Genomic DNA, 13,699 nt, shown 5'->3' on the forward strand with positions numbered 1-13,699 from the left:
GATCATTTGAGGATAGAATAAAATATGGTGATAGTTTATAAATCAGACGAAAGCTTGATATTAGGAGAATAGAGGAAATGGAAAACTCATCTGTTTATAATTACATGTAAAAAAAGTAATGTCACCAAAAAGGTTGTCTAGTTTCTAACCTTTTACTTTTCTCTTTAAAACAGTTATTCAGACTGGTTTTAGGTAACTTCTGAACTTTAGTAACACACACGAAAACAAACAAGATAGTTAAAACTCCTAGATTATTCCTGTTCGTGTGAATATTTGAAAGGATAATTCGACAGAAATTGGACGCCCAATAGATAGGAGACATTATATGCAAAAATTGTATTTGGAATAGTTTCGGCAATTGTAATTTAAGTAATTCTAATGTTTCATGTTATAAACTTGTTTGAACTTCCTATATTTTTTTGTAAGTTTGATTTTGATTATTGCCCAAAAAAGCTTGATGGGATAAACGCTAGAATTATTTTGCATGTCAATCCTTGAGTTTATTTCAAATATAATTCTTATTTCTGTTGAATTCTAAATTTACATATGAAATATAATGCTATAATGACTAATAGTCTTGATTGATTTTTAGAATTTGAGCATACACACTATCCTGATGTGTTTTCTCGTGAAAAGTTATCCAGTCGAATCCTACTGCCTGAAACCCGTATACAAGTTTGGTTTTCTAATAGACGTGCAAAATGGAGACGTGAAGAAAAAATGCGAATGAAACAATTAGCTTCTAGAAATCAACAAAAATCAATTCATCATCAGTACCATAGTAACGATAATAATAACAACAAGATCAATCCATTAATATCAAGTTTAACAATGACACCAACAATAAAATCTGTTGTAAACACTACCTATGTCAATAATACTGATAACAGTCTAAAAGATAAAATCAATAATACTTCCAGAATCGTGGAAAGAAATAATTCAAATCGTTCAATTTATTCTGAAATTCCAAATAAAAGTAATGATAATAATATACATATGACAAATTGTATTGATAATGTATCTAATAAAAATATTGATTGTGGATCAACTGATCTACTCAGATTACAGGATGAACATAAAATTCCATCATCTAAAGTTCCTGTAAAAGTTAGTAAATTAAATGATTTCTTATCATTATCATCTACCAGGTATTCAACTACTGATTTATTGGTTAAAAAGAATATTGATGAAAGATATAATCTTCATCATAATCCTTTCTATCATAACATAGAAGAGAAACACTGGACTTATCTACCTCCACATCTACAAATTCAATCACAAAATAATTTGGATCAATCAACAATTGAACAACAAGCATGTTTGAGTAATATACAAAATATAACCAAGAATTTTGCTTAAATTTTAACATCTCGTCACTATTAAGAACAACAATAACAGAACTAACAAAGAAAAAAAACATCTTCAGTATTTAATTTTGATGAATGAGCAATATCGTTTTCAATATTCACACTAATTTGTTGTACAGTGATTTTAAAATATTTGCAAATATACCATTAATTTATTAGATTGTATACAACCATTTTGTTTGTATGATAGGAACTTATTTCAACGATAGTAGGTAATGTTACTTCATTCATTAAGTGAAGAGATTTTTGATTGGGACATTGTGCATTAGCTCATCTAGTTTTCTGTAATTTATAAGCGCTAGTTATATAAATCATAGTAAATCTCCGGTTTGATATATTTGGTGAAAATAAAAGCGAAAATTGAATTCAATGACTCTTAGTTTTAAAGTGAAAAATTTCCAAATGCCTACATATTTCATTATATTCACTGGGATTTTACTATGAGAAACTGACGTACTTTAGTCAGGTAGGTAGTATATATCTATGTAATTTACTGAAAATATTAAATCCTCAGTAATGGCGGAAACCTGGTAATCTAGGAATGCAACATGAGGACTGATGTAACTGTAGGCAGTGTATCCAATTTTGATTGGCTTGAGACATTAAGAGGTTCATACCATGCATTGTTTCTATTTAATAATGGCTTGTATGACGAGCATATCATCTCTTTCTTCTGACGGACTACAAATTACACGTTTTCCCATCCATATTACTGACTTGTGAGAGTCAGCACAGCTACATACAATTCACTCATTTATATATTAAAACGGTTAAACTATAGTATACAATTAATTGAAAATTTTATAACTGAACTAATTACATATGACAATTGAATGCCAAATCTTAAGCGAGTCTATATATGGCTGGACGGAAATGATGTAAAATAACTGGTCAGCTTACTTAAAGACATTATTCAATCAGATGGAACTTACTAACCCATGTTTTAGACTTTTTTCCGGATCACATCCTAACGATCATGTGTTCAGAACTGATGAAGTGGTATGTTCCTTGAAATGCTCCGACATTCCTAGGGTTTCTTCGATCCACAAATTCAATATTTTCTGAATGTTATTTATAGTCACTGATAGAACCAGTTAGATATCATGTCACATGACAACTAATCCACTCTGTAAGAACGTTTACCTAAGATTTACGATTAACAGAAAATCAGACTGTAACCGAGATTAGGTTTCCCATTCGAAAGCAAATGAAAAATCTTTGGAAAGAAAGAAATTCTATTATTAAGTTACCGAGTGTGTAAACACGAGAATCTCTGAGCAACGCAATTTTAACCACGAATAGCAAACTGGTCCTACAGTTTCATCAAGAAGCATAAATCATTAAATAAAACACCGGATCTGTTGGTGAACATATCTAGGTTAGATAAACGTTGAAAACCAGGAAAACACTGAATGACCGTTTTGTTCCAGTACGGGAAATTGACAGCATTCATATTTTCGTCCCACTAAAAATAATTAGTGAACTAACAAATGCATCCGCTTAGATTAAGCCATCATTATTCCTTATGAACTTCAATGTCATGAACGCTTTAGCATGGAAACGAAAATTTCATTCCCTACTAATTACACACTTATCACGTAAGCCTTAGTGATTATCATTTCACGGAGTTTCGACTTAATTTTGAAATTTAACAGATAGATTCTTTCTCCTCAATGTCTCACATCAAATCGGCACCAAAATACCATGAAACTAATCGATCGAGTTTGGACGAAAGTCCTCATACACTGATTATGAAACTGTTCAGAAAGATAAAAGAAAATGGAACAAGCTACTATATCATCTTTTTACTGTTTCAACTTAACAGTCCAAGAGTAAACTAAAATTTAAAAAAAAATAACTATCAGAAAATAACTGACTTTTTAAATGACAATTTGCAATATCTCCACTTCTGTTTAATGTAAAAAGTGAAATAACTACGGAAATTAAACTCAAAGGCAAATAATAACAATAATAAAGGGGAAACTGGTGACATTTCTATTGAAACACTGAATAATTGAGTAAATGCCAGGAGAAATGGAGAAACAACAATAATAAATGATAAAAATGAAATAGCAAAAATGCATTATTTCGAAATTCTTTTCAATGATAATCGGTTCTTAGATATAATTGGTGTGGAATGTTGCGTTGGTGATGTGGCGGTAATAGGTTGAGATGAACGTGACTGACGACGTTGACGTGTTTTCACTAGATCTGCAATACTCATGTCAGAGTTATCAAACGAATCATTTGTAAGCTGTGAATTAGATGACATTTCTGAATTGTAAGGAGGAGTTTTTATTCTAAATGGATCGGACAACGATATCTTTTGTTGTAAAAAGAAACAATATATAAATGGTCAGTCATAGTACATATTTTATAGGATTAAATTTTATAGCAAAATAAATGAACATTAAATTATGATGAATTTGCAATAAAGTTTGAGGCAAAATATTCAGTCAACATCAAGCTAAAATTTAGTGATTCAGTCAGTTATATTTCGTGTAGAACCAGACAAGCATGTGCATTGGATAAAGTTGATACATCAAATTAATGTAATGAGATCGAATTGAGAAGATGATTATCAGAAACCGAGGTAATAATAATATCGATGTTCAAACAGAGTATAGTTCGAATAGAAGGTTAAGAATTAATAATATGATTTCAAGTTTAAACTCAGAATCCAAAGGAAAAGAAAAAAAGGTGAGTAGGTCAGTGAGACCGAACCATATCGCTTAAGTGTTTCAATCGCAGATCATAACAACTTTGTAGATATCAATTAAGTAGCACGTACCTCCCTAAACAATTCAGACCGACGGTGAATGATTTCATGGATTAATTTTATGCGTTCGTCTCACCAAAGCTTTCATCTACCATATTTCGACGGCCAGTCAATCATACGCAACACAGAACCTGGCACATATGTGTACTGGTTTAGGTTGCCACACCACGTTTGCACAGTGAGATAAAATTATCAAGACAAATACCAAAGTAATAAAAGTGGTAACAGTATTAGTAGTGAAAAAAATTAGGTATAGACAATATAATTCATGAAACAAAAATGAATTAGTGAGGCGAAGAAAGTATAGGGAAAATTTTGAAATTCAAGATATAAGGAAAGATGAAGTGAGAAAGTATCTAAACGAGTACAACCGATTCTGAACCACGTCACTTAAAGTTTCAAACCACTGGTTATGGTAATCGCGCGGACCACAACTAGGTGGTCTGCACCCACCTCATTCCATCTGTCAATGGGACTGGTTCTGCCGTTCCTACCAATCTACACCTACACCAGCAAACTTTCCCCGTCAAAGTAGGCGGTAGTTGGATATTCTTAATACATTTCCCAACTAAGTTGGGGTAGGGGTGGAATGAGTATGGGTAACAAGCGTTTCCTCCAATTCAGCAGAAAAATTCGCAAAATCATCAACCGACTTGCTGAGTTTATGTAGTACCTTATGTATGCGGTTCACTCAGTTGTTTTAGAGATAAAAGCACTGTTTCGGAGACAACTATGACCAAAAGCTCGTAAACTACCTGTTTCAGAATTTCAAGGTAATAGGAAGCCAACGAGTACCCTAGTTTTCTGGATTATTAACTGCTCTTCGAAGTAAGGCTTTTTTAGTATGCACAGCTTTTTGTTTTTTGCCTGAGGGATTCGAAGATTCCCAGAAACTAGGATACCGTTAGGATTTTGGTGATTAGGCATTCATGTACAAAACGTGTCAGAGATGTTCAATAGTAGCTGACATAAGAGTAGATTAGAAAGAAATAATGGGTTGACAAATCAAGATTTGACATCAATCCATAAATTCATTGACTATTGGTTTGTAGTACATCGGTAGGCATAGACCTTCTTTTTAGGCTCCATAGAATATTCGAAATCAATGTATGGAGATGTTATTGAATTTATTTAATCTTCTCATAAATAATCAAATAACTGTTCATTCCAACTTCTTACTCTTCCTTTCAAGAAGCAATTTTCATGTTCAGATTTCCATCGTTCTTGAAATTATTTCCCACCCAATTAGCTACTGTGGAGTCCCGAACAGAGTTTTAAAGTATTTAACATGACTACAGGTTATTAAATTTGTTTACCGAAAGAGTTCGAGTAAAAAATACGGTTAATAGACATAAAAATTTAGTCAGAATAGTTCTGAAAAAAAAACTTATTTCATTTTTTTATTGTTTGTGAATTAGTTAAACTCACATTTTCTTTTTCACCCACTGAACTATTCAAAATATCCTTAGGTGATTGAATACATTCTGAAATATCTTTATTATTAGAAAGTTCTAATGAATTATCACATTTATTACTACGTTGGGAACCGCGAGGACGTTTAGCTTTAGGCTCAGGAGTAAAACACGGTTCTTCAGGAATAAGTAGCGGGTGAATAATATCAGAAGTTGGTGACTTTGTAATCTCAACGATCTCGGATTGTTTTATTTCGTGAGAAATAGATTTATCTGATACAGATGTAGACGAAATTTTTAGTCCAGGGATACTAGAACGAGAACGGGTTCTTCGTGAAAGACCTGTACGCGAAGCACTTCGATTAGGAAGGGTTCGAATATAAGAACACTAAAAATTCAAGAGAAAAATACTCCAACGATTATTATTGAGTAACATTGACAATAAATAATCTATGCTTATCAAACAACGACCAACTGTAACAAAAGTTAATCAAATGAAAACCAAAACTACGAGTGATAAACATTTCCTTACCTGATGAATCTGTCTTATATACAAAAACTACTTATCAGGTACATATAATATTTAACACGAGTAATGATTATTATTTTCTAATGAAACTTAACATCAACTAAGGTGTTGTGAATAATTAGCGATTATCATAAAGCGCTATTTTATTAATAACTATTACGACATTTCCCAATAGTGTATTTCATCATATTTGGAACACATTTACTAAATATATGTGAAACCCAGTGTTGCTGTTCTAATTAACAATTGAATCTAGTACCCCTTGATAGAAAAATTAACGAGTATTATCCCCATTAGCTAGTCTACTGAACTGTATTTATTACCTATCTAAAGCAGAAGTACAAGCCTTCATAATAATCATGAGAGGAAACATATATTTGAAGAGTAATGAACAATGTTCTGGATTCAATTATTAATTAGCATCAAACATACAATCAAACGAAAAACAAATTCAGTTTCGTTCAATAAACCTATCTATACTGATGAACACGGAGTAGTTCGGTATCACAGGTCAAAACTAGTTCATTTTATTGTGTAAGTTACTTCTAAACACCTTGATAGACTTCGTAATTTTAAAAATATCATGTAAAGTTAACTTGATTCATGTTTAGACAACATTTGAATGTTGATCCAAATTTGATTTAAATTGAATATCCAATATATATCCCACAAAACTACCATTGAAATTACACTGGAAACAATGTGAATTCCTTAAATATAGAAAATATTACAATTGATAATGTACAGGAATTTCTTTTAAGTTTTAAGATAGTTTATCATTAACTAGAAAATAAGTGCATTGCCCAGTTGTTTTAGCTTAATTCTATCGGGAATTTGAGCACCATAAATTTATTCAGTTTGTAAATATGATGATCATCCGTCGATAATATTAGATTATGGATTGAATGCTAATTGACCATATCTTTGGACCTGAAGATCTTGTATTTGATTCCATATGAGTTCATTGATTTTCAGCGTCAAGGGAGATGAGACAAAGCAAATGGTGAATTTTTTCTTTGAAATGTTTTCTTAATGAATATGACTGTTGATAGACATTTGAAATCTTGTAAAACAACAGGTAAGTGATATCCTATTAGATACAAACCGTTCACTATTCTATTCATATCTTTCTTCTTGTATACTTCCTGGATCTTGGAAATGTAACCCTATTATGCACTGCTATACAGATTGTTCTATTATAAAAATTTAACGTGATATATATATATATATATATATATATATATATATATATATATATAATATAGATAGATAGATAGATAGATAGATATAGATATATATATATAATATGAACGGTGCAAAGACCTTATTTAAATATTTTACCCCGAGAATTCTAAATAGTACTAAATACAAAGTAATGATTAATGTGATATGTATTATCTTAAAAATAAAGAAAAGTGAAAAATCTACTCGATGCTTTATAATTCCTAACAATCCAAACAAGACTGACGTACAATTAAATTCAGTTGCATATTTTGTTTATCAAACCTTTTAAAGGCTTTATTTTAGATATTATTAGACTAAAATTCACAAAATATAAGTTGAACTGCAGGTTTAGAATCATTAATTACCATAGATATAAAAAATGAAATGTAACGAAGCAAAATTGGCTTTCGGTGTAACGTACAGTAGCAGTTTTTGGTATATTATTGTTTAAAGATTGTTCACAGTCAGTAGTAGTTGTTGATAGATATCGTTTAATTGGAGTAAAATTCTAAGGAAGAAAAAAACAGCTAAATAAATGTAAAAAAAGTCCAACTTAATAAAGAGTTCCTTGGGGTTGAGAAATGCAAAAATACTTTATCACAGTAAAATCATATATGCTACGTGGTTTATACACACACTACTACGTATAAGTGTATTTAAGCTGATATAAATAGAATTTCGAAACCAGTACCTAAAATGATTCAACTTGACCATAAGACTAATCTTCATTCATGATACTTAAAAAACAAAATTAGCCGAGTAACCATTCAAATTACAGTGAAATTTACGCGATAACAGTTATTTTCATAAGACCTCACTTTCCCAAAGACACATAGCATTAGCAGTCGAAGGACGTTACAAATTCGGATCGCACACACACACACACACACACTTTCTCTCTGTCTAGACTCTATTAGCTAATATCACAACAACATATACATGAATATTGTGATTCGTTGATATTTGGGAGATCAATTATAAGATTCAACCTATAGAATGTCTTAAAGTTTGCTTTTATTTACTAATCGATAATACGTTCCCGTTAATTTGAGTCTATATGTGCTACTAGGAAAATTTTAGTTTGTGGATGAAGTATTGGACATTGATTATTATCGCGGGATCGAAGAAGTTATTTGATTTGAAATTTCACAAAATTAGTAGGCAGAGACTTGAGAAACCTATGGAGAATTAATCATTTGAATATGGAACTTATTTATTTATTTGAACATATAAATATTGGTACAAAGGCGCCCCTTCCATAGTGTGGGCAACCGGGAAGTGATAACCGCCCTCATACCTTTAACAGCACTCAAGACCACTGTATTCATAATCAACCTTCCTCTTCAATTCCTATTATTCCTCCCACATCGACTTTCAACCCTAAACTTCCTCCTCCGGCTTCCTCCTCAAGTGTCACCATAGCCAACGATTCTAGTGCTCAAAACTCTGTCCCAGGTCTACTGAAACCTCGCTCCAAACTACACATTGGAGCCTTCAACGTACGCACCCTATGTCAAATCAGCCGACAGGCCTCCTTGGCTAAGACTCTAGAATCTCGTACTATTGATGTATGCTGTGTCTCCGAAACACGCATACAGGATTCCAGTGCGGTCATTCACTTGACCTCACCTCGGAAAAACGGAGAGCCGACGAGATACACTCTCCGTGTGTCTGGCGACCCGGTGACTAGTTCTCATGGACTGGCAGGTGTAGGCATAGTATTAAGTACGAGGGCAGAACAAGCACTATTAGAATGGATCCCACGAACAGTCGTCTATGTGCTGTTCGGCTTAACGGCTCCGTAAGAACTCGGAAGGATAGGGACACACGTCGTTGCCTTTTGGTTGTTTCTGCCTACGCTCTCACTGACTGCAGCTCGGATGAAGTTAAAGATGACCAGTGGATTTCTTCTAGGTCTATTGCACTGATTGATTATCGTAAACTCATCCCATCAGGCTCTGAACACGGTGACGAGCGAAAACAAATCAGATCTAGGTTAAGCAAAAGTCTAAGAAACGACCGTGAGCAGTGGTGGGCAACGAAAGCAAAAGAGATGGAAAAGGAGGCGGCTATAGGGAACATAAGACAGCTCGACAGACTAATAAGAGAAATTGGAATAAATAAGTCAAGTGTAAGTCAGATTATTTCGGGAAAAGACGGCACTCTCATCTGCTCCCAGTCCAGACGTTTAGAACGATAGGCGCAACACTTTAAGGAGCAGATCAGTTGGCCTTCAGCTACTCTACAACTACCCACCACTCCCAGACAACGTGAATGGAACATTGAAGTAGGCCCACCGACTCTGGCTGAAGTTCAAAAGGTTAGAGCTAATCTGAAACGAGGTAGGGCAGCTGGTCCAGATAGATTGGCTCCAGAGGTCTTTAAGTATGGTAGTCCAATTTTAGCGATTAGGTTGACTAATATTTTTGCCAAAATCTAGGAGTTGGACGTAATCCCATCTGGCTGGTCGCAATAACTTATTGTCCCGATGTATAAGGGGTCAAAATCGTCCTGTGAACACCATAGAGGGATTAGTATGATTAATATTGTATCTAAAATACTAGCCTCAATAATTATCGGACGCCTAACTAAGACTCGTGAACTGCAAACACGAGAAAATCAGGCTGGCTTCAGACCTGGTCATGGCTGCATTGACCACATATTCACCATTCGTCAGGTTCTAGAACACAGGCATACTTATCGACATCCGACAATGGTGGTCTTTCTTGACTTAAAAGCAGCATTTGACTCGGTAGACCGCGAGATTCTGTGGCAGTGTCTGTCATTGAAAGGCGTACCCCAGAAGTACATAAACCTTGTGAAGGCTCTTTAGTCGAACACTACTAGTCGAGTCAGAGCTTATGGCGAACTGTCATCTGATTTTGCAACCTCAAGTGGTGTCAGTCAAGGCTGTCTACTTTCTCCATTTTTGTTTAACTTCATCATAGACCTATTGATGGAAATAACATTCTCGTCGACTGAATTCTCGGGTATTGATCTCCTACCAGGAGGTTCACTTATCGACTTAGAATACACAGATTATATAGCTCTGTTTGGTGAAGACGTTGAGAAAAATACACCGTCTATTAACAGCAATCAGCAACAATGCCAGGGTGTTTGGGATGCAGTTCTCCCCCTCTAAATGCAAGTTGTTGCTTCAGGACTGGTCTGCTTTAACACCTGAACTAAGGATAGGGAGTGAAGTAGTCGAACGCGTTGACAACTTCACTTATCTTGGAAGTCTGATCAGCCCTAATGGGTTGGTGTCTGACGAAATCTCAGCACGGATTCCAAAAGCTCGTTTGGCATATACCAACCTACGTCACCTATGGCGAAGGCGAGATATCCGTCTATCAATTAAAGGACGAATATACTGCGCGGCAGTTCGTTCTGTTTTACTTTACGGCTGCTAAACGTGGCCATTGTGAGTAGAAAATGCTCATATGTTGCCGGTATTTGATCACAGCTGTCTTGGAAATATTGCTCGCATCTACTGGGATCACCGGGTAATTAATAGTGAGGTTAGATGCGGGGTATTAGGAAATAATGGTAAATCAGTTGATGAGGTCGAAAATCTTCACAGACCTAGATGGTTGGCCACGTGTTACGTATGCCTGAACACCGATTACCACGACGCACAATGCTGACTAGCATTGGGGATGGTTGGAAGGAAGCTAGGGACGGCCAAACCAAAACGTGTCATCAGTCCTTGAAGTTACTAACTTCTAGTCTGACCCATGTTGGTAGATACAGACTACTAGGCTGAGGTCAGCGCGGCTATTGTAACCGATGCCTGTAGACTGTGGGTGACATGGCTCAGAATCAATCACAATGGCGTAGGTGTATACACTGTTTGTCTTTCCTTAAACCGTGAGATTAAAATTGCTTTATATCTTTATTTCTACGAACTAGTTCTTTCTTCCTGTGTCATATCCTTATATACAATTTTGCTTTTATATATTACTACCATTGAAGTAACTGCTTCTATGAATTTGGTGTTCATCTTGTTGTGCTAATGAGGTGTGGCAACTTGGGCCGATGCATATATGTGCCTGGTCCTACGTTGAAACTGACTGACAAAAGGGCACCAAACACATATGCGCCACATAAGTCACTTGATTTGTATGTGGGCTGTAATACTGTCCGGCTGCCCAAACCGAAGCAAGTGATTTTCTTAGGGGGCCATACCCGGAGCCTTCGATATAAAGGTCTGATCCACAAGGCAGCGGAGCATCGTAAGGAGATGCAGTCCCATGGTATCCGGTGACCAACAATTGGTTCATACGCCATTTGTTCATTCAGGATCCTGGAGCCCATGTGCACCATTGGTTTGGAATCAGTGTTTTTCAACTCCCATAGGTGGATCCTCCATATTCACCAACCCAATTAAAGCGTCAAACATCCACTTTTCGTGCTTTCAATTTCGTAAACAACACCCATGGTGCGAAAAGGCGATGAGTAGGACTTCCCTAGCAGTGGCTGTAAACGCGTGTCCATGTGAGAGCATTTCGAGAGGGAGAGATGACTCTCCTTACCCTCGACCATACGAGAGCATTTGGGAACAATACGGAACTAAATTATAAGAAGTGGTACTAGCAACGTATGAATTCGATAATACCGTGAAGCAAACACCTTAGATGTAGGGTTTTTGTCAACTACTTTCAAAATTGATAATAAAGCATCTGAAAAAACTAGTCATAGTACTTCCCATCAGGCAACAATTGCTTAGCATATAACATAACATTTATCACACACAAATTACAGAGATATTTCATCGTATATGTCGTCTTTTTATTTTCTACCTGCATCCTCTTCCTTTCTGCTTCTTTCTGCATACCACATTTTACTACTTACTAAAATTCAGTGGTCAGCTTCCGCTGTAAAACCATTCGGACAAGTAGCATATCATGTCTATCCTCTCTGTGTAATATTTCCAGGTATTTACGTAAGCTGATAGCATTCAGTTTAATCATTATTGTAATTGCAGTCCAAGTTATTTCGACGTAGTAGAATAAGTTTGATTGCAACAATTATTTCCTACGACTTCAGTACAGAGAGCAATGTTTAATTGACATAGCATTACATTATTACACTCCCAGCCGATCTTATGAATATTTCTGAACGATTTCATACCGCACACAATTCTAATCTACCACAGTTTTCCTAACTTTGCTTTAAGGATTTATTAATCTTTTATCCTTAGAACATTGTTATGATAACTGTTATATTCCTCAACAAAAATTATTACGTAAAATTATGTTCCATATATTGTGAATAACATCAGAATTATATAATTCTGATAAACTTCGTCTTCTCATCGCATTATCGAAATTTATCAAAGGGACTAATTGTTTTAAATAACATACTTGTTCTTTAAGTGGAAGACCTTGTTTAAGCATTGATTCAGTTGGTGATGGACAAGTTATATTCAAAATAGAGGAAGAATTTTCGAGTGAAGTGGAAACTTTTGGAGTTTCTATTGTATTGTGAACAGGAGTTGATTGTGCACGACCAATAGAACCACGTAATAATGATGACAAACCAACACCAGTAGAGTGTGATGTATTCGATGCAGAAGTTAAGGATTTGCTATGATTCAAAGGAGAATTAGATATTTGTAAATCTATTTCATATCCTGATTTTGAAAACAGAAAGTCCTTTAAAACTTGTTGTAAACAGGATACAACAGTAGGATCCTGGAAACGATAAAAATGAAAACATATCAACAGAAAACATTCACTATTGAAATGATTGAAGTATGCTGAGGTAGTCATTCTTGATTATGACCATAGAACACATAGTCATTGACATTTAACTCACCTAACCTGATTGATTTAGGTTTAATAGGATGGGATATTTGTTGGTGATATGACGCGAATACTATGAAGGGCTAACTCCAGTCAAAGACGTTAAATAAATTAATCCTGAAACGTTCGATGAAGTTAGTGTATTGGGAATGAGACAAAGTAGACTGCTTAATTAATATTACTAAAACCTTGGAACTAAGCCAAAACAATTCAATAGGTTGTAGGGCCCAGAAGAGCTGAATACAGTAAAGAATTCAAAGCACTATTACACTATATCGTAAATTAGATAGGATTTCTATGAAAAGAAAGACTTTTGATTCTCTTCGGGATATGGAGTAAAATACAGCCCTCGGTTTAAATATGTAGAAATATTTCGCAAACTTTATTTATTGACTATAAAACTTAGTAATTGTTGTAGTCTTGGGACAAAATAAATGGCTTCAATCTACAATCATGAAAAAATCTCTTCCTGAAGAGTCATCATTTAATGGAAGAGCTAGTTATTGACTGTACTAAGCCTCCTTGCATCAGTAAAATGCTTATACTTATCAATGAATCGTGCTTAGCTGATAGTATTCATA

At 34.7% G+C, this 13,699-nt stretch overlaps 2 protein-coding genes across 4 annotated transcripts in view; one reads left to right on the forward strand and one right to left on the reverse strand.

Moving 5' to 3' along the window:
* The window catches only part of MS3_00007555 (uncharacterized protein), a 67,051-nt gene extending 64,249 nt beyond the window's left edge, over positions 1-2,802 (forward strand). The window contains exon 6 of the mRNA XM_051215853.1: positions 593-2,802. Coding sequence (XP_051066394.1) covers positions 593-1,359 — 767 coding nt within the window. The 3' untranslated portion in view covers positions 1,360-2,802. The remainder of the gene's footprint in view (positions 1-592) is intronic.
* A 63-nt stretch (positions 2,803-2,865) lies between these two features.
* Positions 2,866-13,699, reverse strand: part of BRCA2_1 (Breast cancer 2, early onset) — a 34,699-nt gene continuing 23,865 nt past the window's right edge. For 2 of the 3 annotated variants that reach the window (XM_051215854.1, XM_051215855.1), the window contains exons 17-20: positions 12,678-13,007; positions 7,733-7,819; positions 5,575-5,946; positions 2,866-3,690 (exon numbers count right to left, since the gene is read on the reverse strand). In XM_051215854.1, coding sequence (XP_051066395.1) covers positions 3,451-3,690; positions 5,575-5,946; positions 7,733-7,819; positions 12,678-13,007 — 1,029 coding nt within the window. In that variant the 3' untranslated portion in view covers positions 2,866-3,450. The remainder of the gene's footprint in view (positions 3,691-5,574; positions 5,947-7,732; positions 7,820-12,677; positions 13,008-13,699) is intronic. The other variant, XM_051215856.1, reaches the window with a different exon arrangement.

This window comes from Schistosoma haematobium, chromosome 4 (assembly GCF_000699445.3).
Source record: "Schistosoma haematobium chromosome 4, whole genome shotgun sequence".
NCBI classification, from domain to species: domain Eukaryota; kingdom Metazoa; phylum Platyhelminthes; class Trematoda; order Strigeidida; family Schistosomatidae; genus Schistosoma; species Schistosoma haematobium.